The following is a 15,241-nucleotide window of genomic DNA, read 5'->3' on the forward strand; positions in this document are numbered from 1 at the left end:
TTTCTTACTTTGTAATGATTAAACCAACAACTTCAAAATGCTGCCAGAGCAGTAGGTCCATTTTTTAAATTTCTTCTGAATGGGAACTACAAGGTTCTGATTTCATTTTGATAAAATTGCTTACATAGTTGCACTAGTTATGTCCATTAAACCCAAGGAAAGACACATTCATTTTAAATCTACACAATAACTTTGAAACTTACAGCTACACATTTAATGAAGTTGAGCCCTCGGGTTCTTTCCAATTTCAATTAAGACTGTACATAATTATGTAGATATGACAAAGTCATTGTTATTCAATGGAAACTAAAAATCATTCTGAAAACAAGAATGTGTCCCAAGTACACGGATGCATGCCCCATCCGCACTATCATTTTCTATGTTCAGTGGATCTCAATTTGGCATTAAAATTAGAAAGATCATATCATAGGAAACATGTTTACTAACATTCAAGTTGATTGGACTTCAACTTCATCAAAAACTACCTCTACTAAAAACTTAAACCTGAAGCAGGACAGACGGACGGACAAAGAAACGAACTGACAGACACACAGACCAGAAAACATAATGCCCATAAATGGGGCATAAAAAAGCTCTAAACAACCTATTGTATGAAACAATTTTTGTTACATAAAATTGAGAATGGAAATGGGGAATTTATCAAAGAGACAACAACCTGACCATAGAAAAAACAACAGCAGAAGGTCACCAACAGGTCTTTAATGTAACGAGAAATTCCCGCACCTGGAGGCGTCCTTTAGCTGGCCCCTAAACAAATAAATACTAGTTCAGTAATAATGAACGCCATACTAATTTCCAAATTGTACACAAGAAACTAAAATTAAAATAATACAAGACTAACAAAGACCAGAGGCTCCTGACTTGGGACAGGCGCAAAAATGCGGTGGGGTTAAACATGTTTATGAGATCTCAGCCCTTATATACACTAGATTGTTTGATGACAAGTTTCAGTGACAAAAAGACAGACAGACCAACTGATAAACAAGAAAATTATGTCTCTGAACATTGAATTGAGGGGAGACAACACATTAAGCAAAGTCTTTACTAAGAAACAAAATGTTGCTCAAGAAAAACTATTATCATAAGGTATAAAAACATTTATTTACTTAAACATTTAACTATATAATATGATGTGATTGCACAGATTTTGATTGCATGAATGAGTTAAAAATATATGACTAACATTGAGATAAAACAATGACAAAATAAAATAAATATCACAGAAAATATGACTAGATTTCATAAAATATAATATAAACAAATGGATAAATACATGTATATAAATGAAATATTGCTGACATCTTATGTATTATAAATATAATGGCACAAATGAATTATACAATAAGTTTTTTTTGTTAAGTTAGGGACGACATCAAAAGATCCATGTAGGATAAAAAACTTAAATCAAATAGTTTGGGGGTGGGGGTCAACATTGCTTCAAGTTTTGTTAATCTAAAATCGATTTAACATATATCCATATAGATAAATCAATTTTTCCCAAATTAAGTTAAGAAGGGGGGTAGGGGGTCAGCGAATCAGCGAAAAAAACTATGTGAATTAAGTTTTTTTATCCTACATTGAACTTTTGATGTCGTCCCTTAACAAAACATCTTTAAGTCAGATTTTTGTAAAAATAAAAAGATTCCTAAACTAGCAACATCTATTTGTCTTAAGTACAGATAATTGCACATTATAAATTTATTCAATTTGATTGAAAAATTGATAGAAACCCAATTTATAAGAGTTAATATATATCTCACGGAAAATTTGATCAATACAACACCTAGTGAGAATTTTTTTGTAAAATAATATACTGATAACTATAAACTATAAATGTGTATCGGCTATAGAAATTCTCCTCAATTCATATTTGTCAACTTTGCTTGAAATGTCTGATGTTTTCCCTGAAGCTATGCTAGATGTTTCACTAGGAATAAAATTATCATTTTTCAGTGCAAACAACAGTTCGTCTAAATCTTCATCCTGGTTATCATCTGTTATTGACGGAATAAGAACTGGTGGTGTGACGTATATGTTACGGTTGAATGGAAGGGTACGCTTGACTTTCATTGTGCTCTTTGTGTTTATGGAATCTTTTTCCCAGCTCTGAAAAAAATGTCAGCCAAAACATATGTTACTTTTTATAAACTCATTCATTTGTAGGAAAGTTCCTTATATAGCAATGATTAATTTTTCTCAATTATTAAAAAATGCAAAAAAATATTCATGAAATATCTGAATATACAGCACAAGGTTGAAAAGATTACAAACAAGAATGTGTCCTCAGTACACGAATGCCCCACTCCCACTATCATTTTCCATGTTCAGTGGACAGTGAAATTGGGGTCAAAACTCTAATTTGGCATTAAAATTAGAAAGATCATATCATAGGGAACATGTGTACAAAGTTTGAAGTTGATTGGACTTCAACTTCATCAAAAACTACCTTGACCAAAAATTTAACCTGGAGCGGGACAGGCGGACGGACGAATGGACGCACCTTCTATCATAGGTGGGGCATAATATTGTAGGTGGGGCATAAAAATGCCACAGATCTGAATGACAATTACAACTAAATACTCTAGTGATTTATAGAATAACTAATTGAAGAATCCAAATAGAGAGAAATATTCAACAAGTCAACGAACAACACATTAATTCAAGAATGTTTTTAGCGCATGAGGTAATTATCATTGTTGTATGACGTCAGAGAGTGAAATACCCATGTTTGTTTCACATGTGAAATTATCGGTTTTCATCTAACTGAGAAATCAATGTAATTGATTGCAACCAATGTAATGATAAGCATAGTTTAATTTAGCTCTCATACAGTCTGATATAGTTTATGGTATATACTGACCTCATTAAGTACAGAGGCTCTGGATCCTTTCAGACTGCCAATGTCTAAAATGTTGTTTGCATGATGTGATGGTATAGGCAAGCCATCTCCACCAGAGGTCACTGGATAAGCAGATTTTTGTGGTCCAAAACATTTCTGTATCCAGGGGTTACGGAGAATAGTGTACAAAACTAAAGCCATTACACCCTAAAATAATTTGAAAAGTTGAAATATTTATACTTAATACACTAAAATTAAAACAGAATGAAAATTATTCTATTTTTAAAATTTTTATTTTTTCTGGTAGTATAAAATAAAAGTGAAGGCGCTGAAACATAAATAAATAAGACTTCAGTATAAAAGATCACAGATGTACCAAGATACGTTGCAATACGACTGAATATTGTAAAAAACACCTACAAAATAATTCACAATGTATGCTCATAGACCAGAAAACTTTTTTACTCACCCTTTCACCTTAGTTTCTTAAATATGTTTGTCAATAGGAATTAACCTCATTCCAATAATAAAATCTTTAAAATACTTTATTCCAAATTTGGATTGAAACTAAAGGCTCTAAAGAGCCTGTGTCAATCACCTTGGTCTATGTGCATATTTTGAAAACAAAGGACACAGATAGATTCATGACAAAAGTGTGTTTTGGTGATGGTGATGTGTTTGTAGATCTTACTTTACTAAACATTCTTGCTGCTTACAATTATCTATAATGAAGTTGGCCCAGTAGTAACAGTGGAAAATATTTTGTAAAAATTTATGAAATTTGTTTGAAATTGACTATAAAGGGCAATAACTTCTTAAGGGGTCAATTTACCATTTTGATCATGTGGACCTTTTTTGTACGTCAAGCTCAGAAAATTTCTGAGCAGATAGATCTTGACCTGATAAACAATTTTCCCCCATGTCAAATTTTCTCTAAATGGTTTGGTTTTAGAGATATAAGCAAAAATCTACATTTTACCCCTATGTTCTATTTTTAGTCATGGTGGCCATCTTGGTTGGTTGGCAGGGTCATCAAACACTTTTTCAAAACTAGATACCCCATTAATGATTCTGGCCAAGTTTGGTTAAATTTGGCTCAGTAGTTTCAGAGAAGAAGCTTTTTGTAAAAGTTAATGATGGACGACGGACAACAGACGTCAAGTGATGAGAAAAGCTTCCTTGGCCCTTTGGGCCAGGTGAGCTTAAAAGCAGTCCTTGTGATTATAGTAAAACTAACCTGTATGATGTTGAAGATACAGAAGAGAATAAGCATCCATAGCTGTCCATAGGCTAGGTGTAATCCACCCCAGAACCAAGTCAATGTTATCACTCCCCAGAATGACATCAGAGTACGTATCTCTGAAATGTACAACAATTATCTTTATACATTAATAAAATTTCAAATTTAAATGTCATATCTTTCAAATGTTTTGTACATTTTGATGTTAAAGCTGAGTATGTAAAAAAAAAAAAACATTGTTGTGGCGAGTGAGTGCAGCAAACAAGCTTAAGAGTTTCACATTGTGTCGAGGGGCTTATATTTTACGATATTTATTCAAAGAAAAGCCTATTTACTACTGATAATTTCTCCCTCCATAAGATAGATCTACGCTTGACGAAAGCAAGCTATATAACGTCTCCTTAAACATTTGACGTGGATCACATTTCAAAGCTGTGATACGAGAATTACGGAAGGACTAAGCAGGGTGATATAGGCATAGGGCATGACTGTAAATCCTAGTATCTGCTGATTACCCCAGGATTTTTTTTTGGGGGGGGGGGGTTTGTGTAGCTCATTCTTTAGTTTTCTATGTTGTGATTTGTATGCTGTTCTTTATCAATTTTTGCGATAACTTTGTCAGTTCCCTTTTGACTGATCAGTTTGAATATTCTATTGGTAGCTTTACCTCTCTCTTGTTACTGAATTAAATGATGATACTCATACAAAACAAATGAAATGTCATTCTACAATTAGAAATGCACTGAAAAGATTATAATTTCTGTAAAACTGTAATTTAAACTTTAGAACTACAAAAGAACATTAGTTTTTGTTTGCAGTGTTTCACATTTGTCATTTTGGAGCATTTAGTAGCAGACAATTTTGTATTGGTTTTGCTCATTGATGATGGTTGTACTATTGGTGATCTGTAGTTGGTAAATTCTATGTCATGTGGTCTCTAGTGGAAAGTTTCTCATTGACAATCAAAACACATCTTCTAATTTTCATATTTTTTCTTCTATATGTCCATGCTTGTGTTCCTTAAAAAAATCTTACTTACCATTTATATTATATCTGCCTCTATAAATGTCATCATAAGCCTGCCATTGTGGTGTCACTTGGAATGCCTTCATAAATATTATACCAACCATAATGAGCATAAGGAGAACAGGTACTATTATACCTCCTAAACCAGCATAGGCATTCACAATAAAACATCTACAAGGTAAATCATCAGATACATATTTATTGCTAGGAAGATAAAACCTTTTCTCAGAATCAATTGTTGTTTATCAAGGTATCTAATTTTTTAAAACTTCAATAAGATTTAAAAACAGGTCAATTATGGCCCAGAAAAAAATTGAAATGGCAATTTTTATTCATTGTTGACAAAAAATATATGTTCCCCTTGCTTGGAGGTCTCATTTGGGGGTTCCAATCATGGATCCCGTTTACTGTTTTGTCAGATTCACGTATCCCGCTTCCACTATGTATGTAAGCAATTCTAATTTTTTTGTCATTTCCCGGGTCCCGCAAGACCTCATTTCCCATTTTTACGCCACAACAATTTGACTTTCACGTGTCACGCTTACAAAAAATCGGCAATCCCGCGTCACACTTAGACCCCAATGAGACCCACTTGCTTAATGGTTATTATAACATGATCATTTTATGTCTGAGTCAAAACTCCAAAATTCTTTAAAATGCAAGATTTCAGTGATAATTTTCAAATGAACTTTATGTGACATCTCTAATTAATGAGTTGCTGCACTTACATTTGTCCATTATTGTTGACGTCACCATAGATATGATCCACTGGTAGGTCATACACATATTTATATAAGTTATACGTGACTGTATAAAATATGGCGAGAATTACAGCAGGACTTCCTGGAAAAAAAGTGTTATCTTAAGGAGATCATTCATGAAAGTAACAACAAATTTATTTCTAAAGTACCACAATGTTTCAATATTTTCAGCATACAAGCCTAAATAAAATGTGTACTTCATTGAATATTAAAGTAGGGAATTTATCCATGAAATCATGAAAAATTGGAATACCAGAAAAAATAATGAATCTACAGTACATAGATTAGCTATTAAAAGCAAGAGATGTACTAACCCCAGCCTATGAGAAAGAAGAAAACATATTTCCTGTCTGTATGTTCATCGTTCATTACCAAGATTTTCCAATAATTGATTGCCTGAAAAAAAGAACAACTGCATTCCTTATAGTTTGAAAAAAAACAAAAGTAATTCAGATGCATTCATGAAAAAACATTTTTTTTTTACCAGAAATTAAAAATGTTGTGTAGTCACAATCAAATAAGAATGTAATTTTCCATTGTTTTTTTGTTTTTTTATCAAATTATGACAAAAAAATATTATCATTTTAATTTCATAAATATTTGATTAATGGCTTTTTTTGATTACTTATATAAATAAAATTAGGACACAGTGGAACAGAAGTTTGATAAAATGTATCTGACTGTGGGGTATGAGCGAAATGAGCTTTTATTCTTTGACTTGTGAGGAAAAGCAAAAGTAAATTTATATGATCAGCCATCGCAGCACTCCATTTAGTTACCTGAGCTAATATCCATGTAAACTGTGTCAGAAAGAAATAATGTAGAAACAATCCCATCACAATACACCTATAGTTACTCTCTATCTTATTGTATATCAATATCTCAGTGGGACTTCCATAGGCTGATACTATGTAACACAGCTAAAATAAAAATAGAAACAGTCCCATCACAATACATCTATAATTACTTTCTATCTTGTTGTAAATCAGTATTTCAGTGGGACTACCATAGGCTGGTACTATGTAACACAACTAAAATAAAAACAGCAAAACTATGTAAAAAAGCTAAAAGAAGTCTAGAAATCATTAAGTGTGTGTGTGTGTGTGTTGGTGTTTAAGTCCACTTTCAGCATCTATGGTGTCCAAGTTGTAGGGGGTCTCATTGGGGGGTTCTGATCCTGGATCCCGCATACTGTTTTGTCAGATTCTCGTATCCTGCTTACACTATATACATAAGCAATTCTCATTTTTTTGTCATTTCCCGGGTCCTGCTAGACCTCATTTCCTGTTTTCACGACACAATAACTTGACTTTCACGTGTCACGCTTACAAAAAATTTGGCAATCCCGCTTCAAACTTAGACCCCAATGAGACCCATGTTGTATTCAGTCAAGAATCCAGAGTAACCAGAGAGAGTCACAGTCTTCAGGGAAAATGATGTCTAAATCGGTCTAAATCCTAAATGACCTTAAACTGATAAAATTACCAATAGGCTGTCTTTTACAACAAAAATAAAGTTTGCTTTTGAACTAAAAGAATTTACTGTATCAGATTTATTTTTAGATTTTTTTATCATTTTAAAAATGCAACAGGATAAGATTTGCAAGAATTAAAACTTGCATTTTAATTTTGGATAGCATTGTATAAAATTTTCTTCTCTTAAATGACCCAATGTCAATGCAGTAAAAAAAAAACTTAAATATAGTATGCACGTAGTTACTTACCTGTGTTGCAAAACAAGCAAAACACATATGCATGAGTAAATTGGCTGAGAACATTGCATGTAACATCGAACATATGTGGTGAACTAATATAGCCAATGCCATGCTAACCTGTAATGAAATATATATACTTTATTATTCATTTGTTATCGTTGCATCTTTTTTTTTTAAAGTTTTGTGTAAATGCATGGTACATTACTATTTTATTACAAACAAAGTTTTATAATACATATATAATGACAGACATTGTGTTGTAAGTATTTTGTTTTTAATATTGGTAATCTTTTGATCACTTTTATTCCTCGCAAATATATATATAACTTTTCAAACATTGAAATTACAATAACCCTTCATCATTTAACTCATATGTCTTTGGCAGATATTTGTTAAAAGTTTTATAGTTTTTGGATTTAAATCTTACCATACAAAAGAAGCAGGCAACAAAGAACCAGGATGAATATCCCACAATTCCAGCATCTAAGGCTGTTGCCTTGACAGCATAGTGTGTCAGATGTTTACACGAACAATCCACATAATCATCCTGACCTGTTGAAAGGTCATTGGTCACTTGACACCATCCTGATGGATTGACCCAATCTTTACTTCCATAGTCATAAAATACACATCTGAAAATTGGACAAATTACAATACAATAATAACTCTAAAACTGGACAAAAAAGAAATACAGGTATTCTACATTGAATGAGAAGCAATTTGATATCAATATAGTCCAAAGTATTTCTGGATGAACCTGTAGCTTTATGGCTATAGTATAGGACAACAAACATAGACAAGTAAAATAAAATATTGAAGATATATGCATTTGTGTGCATTTTAGTTGTCTTTTAGTGTAAAAATAGTTTTTATTTTGACATTAATACCAAGTACATATAAAGGTAAACTACATTATCCGACACTTACTCTGCCTGGTTTGTAGCAATCCTACTGTCTGGTGTATGTATCTGATATACTGCTGGCCTGTTAGTGTACGCAGACGGTCTGCCTTTTATACCAAAATTAATTATCTGAAAAAATAAACAAGTTTTTTTTTTCAAACAACCTTTTTATATAAAAAAAGAAGATGTGGTATGATTGCCAATGAGACAACTGTCCAGAAGAGACCAAAATGACACAGACATTAACAACTATAGGTCACTGTACTGCCTTAAACAATGAGCAAAGCCCATACTGCATAGCCAGCTGAAAAAGGCCCTGATAAGACAATGTAAAACAATTCAAACAAGAAAACTAATGGCCTTATTTATATAAAAAATGAACAAAAACTTTTAAAGCATTTTAGTGGACATTTCTCAAGGTTGGTTTGGTGTAGATTGTTCAAATTGGTATTTTAGAGATTATTTAAAATAATAAGATACTTAATAAAACATGTATGATGTAGTACAAATGCAAACTACAGTACAAAGATTATCTCCAATGAAAATAAAATACAAATTAACAGCTACTTTTTTCTGGAATGGCAATGATTTTTCATGTAGATAATTTTTAGGTTACCGCAAATGGGACAAATGTTTCTCCCTTCCTCTTTTAAAGTAACTCACCTTATTACTCAGTAACTGTGGCTGATCATTTGTCATAAACCATAGCTCACTGCTATACTCTATCATATGGAAATCTACACACTGAAAATACATCAAATATTTTAACAATGTAACATATATTTCTATTTGTGCATAGTCCCATAATCAATGGATAATACCAATCTGAAGTAAAAAATCAAGAAAAAAGAATGCACATTTTTTAAAAATCTTAAGTATACTCAAAACAAGACCTTAGTATTTATCTAAATCATGGTCCAAATGAATTACAGTAATTCATTTAGTTCAACAGTGTCTATTTATCCATTTCGCAATACAGGGTACAGTACAATAACACAATAGTAAAATGCCAAATGATAAATGACATAGATAAGTATCTGTACCATATATATCAATAAACCAATAGATACAAAAAGATGTGGTATGAGTGCCAATGAGACAACTCTCCATCCAAGTCACACTTTGTAATAGTAAACCATCATAGGTCAAAGTGCAGCCTTCAACAAGGAACCTTGGTATGTATACTTACAGTGTCTACTTGATTGGCTGGAGGATCATCTATTTCGTCTGGTATTGTAAAGGAATCGTCTCGCCTGAAAAGACAACAATAAATATAGGTTTTATTTTTCTTCATCTTAAAATCAATACTATGATATATGTGAGGTTTGTAAACTCTGCAATATGCAGAATACTGTGAAATCCAGTTCATACAAGGAAAATGAAATTTGCTTGATACACATTATGAGGCTCCAGTCAGGTATCAGCCTTAGGTGAAGAGGTCCCTTTATAAATTGCCTCAGGTCACCTGGTCATAAACATTTTGAGCAGCAAATTAAAGAAATCTTTACAGTAAGGTTTTGAACAATTTTAAAGGTCTTGGGTCAGAACTTGACCATTATTATTAAGAGCAATTTTCTGTAACCACCAAAGAAATTCTAATAGGGTCTGGCACACATGGTCTCAAATTTTGATGAACTTTTATATAATAGCCAGTACCTTACCTAAACACACATATTTTAGTGATTATATTTGAGTTTGTTTCTACTTTAAGAGATCATGATATTTTGAAAACATTCTGACTTATTTTACACCTACTTACTGTGCTTGGTACTTATAGTTCTGTATTTTCTGCATTGGCCATCTTGCTGCTGAGATTTTGGCGTACAAGCAATACTGTAGTGTTGACCTAGAAAACATTTTATTTAAAGAGGGATTTTTGTTTTGATTATTTTACCATCACTCAAGTTTAGTGGTATCTGAAATTTGAAAAATCTAATTACACTTTGTATTCAAAAATTTTAACCACATATGTGAAAATGTTTCAGTTGGAAACCAGCCATTATACATATCCAAGTTTACAATATGGACATAGCAATTAAAAAAACCCAACAGCAACCATAATGACATGCCTAAACTTAATTATGCATATTGACCCATGTGTTGACATCTAGATGTCTCTAGTTATGCTTTCTTGTCATTGGGTTGCTGTCTCAGTGATGTACAGCCTACCTCTCCAAATTGTCTTTTCTTTTTCATAATGACTATGATTCAAAACTCTTATCATCTTTTTCGAATTACAATACAAAATGTACATTCAAATCGTCTTGATGTCACATGACTCAATACAAAATGTACTTTAAAATCGTCTTGATGTCACATGACTTACATAGTAGGATATTCTGGAGTAGAACAAGGTTTTCCAGTCAGTTTACAATATGCTAACTTTTCCATTAATAATCCAAGTGATGACCTCCCTTTAGTAGCATCTCTTCTGCTAGGTTTTAACATTCCACATAAAATGTTAAGTAATCCATTTAAAATCTCTTCAGGCAATCTGGAATAAAATAAAAATAAAACAGAATATTGAGAGATGTCTTACTATAGAACTCCTTCAAATACACTGTAATTATCAATGAAATTTACACAACCGAACAGAAGAAGTGGATATAATTTGCTATATTCAGTATTCTTTAACTTTTGGGAGTGAATTTAACATCTTAGAAAACAGTACATTCTCTAACTTCCAATACAAATAACACTAAAAAAAAATAATCTTAAAATCTACTTACTCTCTTATTTGTCCCTCATCCAAAATATTTTCCAGAATTTTTTCGACCAATGTCAGTTCTGTGTTATCAAGATCATCCTTTACTATTAGATCTAGTTTCACCAGTGTTCTGAAATGTAATGAAATAAAATGAATACCGGGTATATTTATTAATTTATTTCAATCTTTCATCAGAATTATTATCGTTGTGTTTTATTTGGTACAATGTATTCAGTTTAAACCTATATTTATTTGTTACCAGATTTGCAAATTTTATAATGCTTATTTTAAATGTTGTATGCCCTTTAAGAACTGTCTATTCTGTTGCTGTATATATAAAGTTGTATGCTTAATAATTACATTAGATGTAAGTTTCATTATAATACGTTATTCTGATTGGCTAACATGTTATTCCGTAAACAATTGCATCAGACAATAACATTTATCATGCATGATGACACGAGATCCCACAAAAAAGTGCACAGGTGAATTAAATAAAACTGGATAAAAATCGTGTTTTCATGATTTTAGCTAAAAAAATGTAATTATAAGTATTGAATACTTCTTTTTGAAACTTTATAGGGTGGTAAAAGCGTTGACCGTGCGTACATTTTTAGAATGAAGCGCTTCTGCGCTTCATACAAAATGTACTTCGGTCAACGCTTTTACCACCCAATAAATTTACAAAAAGAAGCATTCAATGCTTAATTATTATTTATATTGCTGTGTCGTGTGTCATTGTAAATTTTCTATTCTTTTATTAAATTACTGCATGCTCTAACTATAAATATGTCATATAAGTATAAAATGGAGAATGAGGACAGTGTTAAAAAGACAACAACCTGACCAAATAGCATAACAAACAGCTGAAGACCACCAATGCATGCTTTTTCTATAATCTTACTTTTCTATGTTTATAACTCTCAAAAGCTTTCATTTAGTGCAAATAAGATTGAACTGGGCTAAAATATTTTATGCAAACATTGACAAAGTAATACCTACTTGAGTATATCAGTATTATTCTTTACTGAGCCTTGGTTGATCACAGATTTCCAGATCTCTATATTAGATTCCTCAACAATAAGAATGCTAGCTTTAGAGAAAGATGTATCTGGATGAACACTAGAAATGAAAAATAAATGTATATAATCAATACTTTAAGCGAATTAAATCAAACCATAGATGTAATGGGTATTACATCTATGATCAAACTAATAATTGACAAACAAGACTGGGGAAAATGGTACATTAACATTTATTTTCATGTTAAAAGTAATTTTCATTGAAACTCTGCATTTAATACCGTGCGAATCATAATATAAAAGTCTTTATAATTAAAAGGTGCATGCTTTTTTTAATAACACCTCTGCAAATTGCTATTACTCCTGATAACCATAGTTGCATACATTTAACTTTATGTCAACAGTTATCTCCCATGATACTGGGTTGTCTCCCCTTAATACAAATATAATGATAATACCAGACAGGTCTTCTTGTGTTGAATTGTTCCAAATTTAGGCATAACTGGGCTTTTATAACTTATATGTTATGGATTAGCCAACTTTTGAAGACTGTAAAGTCTTTATGAATAAATTTTTTTTTTTGATTACATCTGTCCAAATTACTATCATGCAGTTTCTCCCATTAGGCCTAAGATCACAATTAATTCCCTTTGTTCGTGGTCTAGGAATATAGTTCCTAATTATTATATGGGGTATTTCTTCCTAGGTGTTCTGTCTACTGTTATCTTTGAAATGTTTACTGTTTAAGTGGTCCTTACAGTTGCATATATATGGAAATAAGTAGAACATGTGGAAAAAAAATATTGTTGAAAGTGAAAGTAGTGATTTGGCCAAAATGAAAGTAGGGTAGAAATTAGCCTTCGTCATTTATTCAAGATTCAAATCCTACCATTGGCATGTCAATATGGCTCTCAAAAGATAAAGCACTTATGAATTTTCCTGGGACAAGCATATTTTATTGGAATAATAATGGTCTATAAGCAGTTAAATTTATTTCATGTTTGTGGCGGTGCAAATTTTTTAATTCACTTTGACTTTAATAAAAAAATGCATTGTAGCCAAGGGGGAGAATAATTGTGTTCTGAGGCCATTACCCTTATTGCATGTTTAACTTTTATGTCAACAGTTATCTCCCATGATACTGTGTTGTCTCCCCTTAATGCCATGTGAATGATAATACCAAACAGGTTTTCTTGTTTTGAATTGTTACAAATTTAGGCCTTTTATAACTTATATGTTATGCTGTACAGTGGTTGGTTTACTTCCTTGTTCCTTTGGTTTCTGGTTGAAAGTTGTCTCATTGGCAAATCATATTACATCTTCTTATATCGTCAATGTTAGAATATCCTTACCTTGCTCCATTGTTAGGATTTTTCAATAGAACTTTGAACAGTTTAGGATATGGATTACCCTCACTTGCTTTCTGTGGTGTTAACTTTACATCTAAATGTTTGATTTCCTGTGAATAAAGATTTTTCTTATTTTAATACAATATTGTTTTGAAATACACTGTAAATTACATGAAGTGTGACAGTGTCTTTAATGTACGAATGATTGTCTTGAAGAAAAAAACATTGGCAAAAGTTTTCAATTGATCATTATTACCTAATAATTAAAAAAAAATTGAGGATCAAACAGTTTGCAGTTTAAACTTATCAAATGGCTTAAAAAAACATCTAAATGTGTCTAATATGCATTCATTTTGATTTAAATATTACCTGAGTATTTTTCAGAAATGATAAGACACCAGTCTTTAGGTTGAAGGCATAATTTTCCAATGCAGGGTATACATCTATCTCTTGTATTGTAATCTGACTGGTTACTTGTTCTGTTTGAAAACCAACATCTACGTCATAGTTACGACCTTTAACCCTCTCTACATTTAATGTCACAGTTGCTTCATTTTTATGTATTACTTTAAATCTGAAAAAAGCATCATCTTGTGACTGTGTGAATTAGGGATCAAAATATAAAATAACAATAATGTGTTCAAGTATACAAATGCCCAACTCACACTATCGTTTTCTATGATCAGTTGATAGTAAAGTTATGGATAAACTTTAATTTGGCATTAAAATCAGAAAAATCATATCACAAGGAACATGTATACAGAGTCTCAAGTTGATTGGACTTCAACATCATGAAATAAAATTGAGAATGGGAATGGGGAATGTGTCAAAGAGACAACAACCCGATCATGAAAAACTACCTTGACAAAAACCTTTAACATGAAGCAGGACAGATGGATAGACAGACCTACGAAAGTATGGGCGGAAGCACAGACTAAAAAACATAATGCCACTATGTGGGACATAAAAAATGCAAAGGGTACAATAAAAGTCTGTGCCAAACCTGTGATAGTCGCTGCTATTGTAAAATAGTAATATTGGCTGTAAAAAGTAAGTCCACTTATCACTACAATACAGGATTTTTTGTTACACATAAACCTTTAATATGAAGATCAGCTTCTGTGCAAGTTTCATAACAATCAATAAAGGTTTACAAATTTACCATGTAAAATTTATCATTTTTACAAGAAATATAGCTTGTCCCTATTAATAGCTTTTGCAGTATGCATTTAATGCAGTGACCACTAAGGTCTGTTCTTATTAGCAGACCAGCACTAAAACCTAATATTGATATAGTACTGACCTGGAGTCCTCAGTAAACTGTAGTAAACCTCTAACATAGTCACTACTAAGAACTGTTATGTTAGCTGTAATACTTTTATAGTCCAGTTCAGCATCTTTACCAGCACTGGTCAGTTGTATGATAAACTTCAATTCCTCTTCTGGCTCCTGTAACAAATACAAATTATTTAATAATATCAGATTATCACATGGCATTTTTCATATCGCACGTATTATCAGCCCTAGGTACAATATCAGCCCAAAAGCCGCATGGCTCGAGGGCTGATATTGACCGAGGGCTGATAATACATGCGATATGAAAAATGGCATGTTATGATATTTTTATCATATGCTTCAACAGTAGAGAAAATCAAACAGG

At 31.9% G+C, this 15,241-nt stretch overlaps 1 protein-coding gene across 1 annotated transcript in view; it reads right to left on the reverse strand.

The window, feature by feature from the left end:
* Window positions 1-1,103: 1,103 nt before the first annotated feature.
* Window positions 1,104-15,241, reverse strand: part of LOC134716562 (adhesion G-protein coupled receptor V1-like) — a 107,400-nt gene continuing 93,262 nt past the window's right edge. Inside the window, exons 85-103 of the mRNA XM_063579573.1 lie at window positions 14,885-15,030; window positions 13,951-14,155; window positions 13,585-13,691; window positions 12,213-12,332; window positions 11,233-11,340; window positions 10,830-10,997; window positions 10,263-10,349; window positions 9,693-9,756; window positions 9,167-9,247; window positions 8,529-8,632; window positions 8,029-8,233; window positions 7,611-7,718; window positions 6,667-6,807; window positions 6,202-6,283; window positions 5,855-5,969; window positions 5,140-5,297; window positions 4,098-4,219; window positions 2,882-3,067; window positions 1,104-2,127 (exon numbers count right to left, since the gene is read on the reverse strand). Of these exons, the coding sequence (XP_063435643.1) occupies window positions 1,849-2,127; window positions 2,882-3,067; window positions 4,098-4,219; window positions 5,140-5,297; window positions 5,855-5,969; window positions 6,202-6,283; window positions 6,667-6,807; window positions 7,611-7,718; window positions 8,029-8,233; window positions 8,529-8,632; window positions 9,167-9,247; window positions 9,693-9,756; window positions 10,263-10,349; window positions 10,830-10,997; window positions 11,233-11,340; window positions 12,213-12,332; window positions 13,585-13,691; window positions 13,951-14,155; window positions 14,885-15,030 (2,586 nt within the window). The 3' untranslated portion in view covers window positions 1,104-1,848. The remainder of the gene's footprint in view (window positions 2,128-2,881; window positions 3,068-4,097; window positions 4,220-5,139; window positions 5,298-5,854; window positions 5,970-6,201; window positions 6,284-6,666; window positions 6,808-7,610; window positions 7,719-8,028; window positions 8,234-8,528; window positions 8,633-9,166; window positions 9,248-9,692; window positions 9,757-10,262; window positions 10,350-10,829; window positions 10,998-11,232; window positions 11,341-12,212; window positions 12,333-13,584; window positions 13,692-13,950; window positions 14,156-14,884; window positions 15,031-15,241) is intronic.

The sequence above is a fragment of the Mytilus trossulus genome, chromosome 4 (genome assembly GCF_036588685.1).
Source record: "Mytilus trossulus isolate FHL-02 chromosome 4, PNRI_Mtr1.1.1.hap1, whole genome shotgun sequence".
Lineage (NCBI taxonomy): Eukaryota > Metazoa > Mollusca > Bivalvia > Mytilida > Mytilidae > Mytilus > Mytilus trossulus.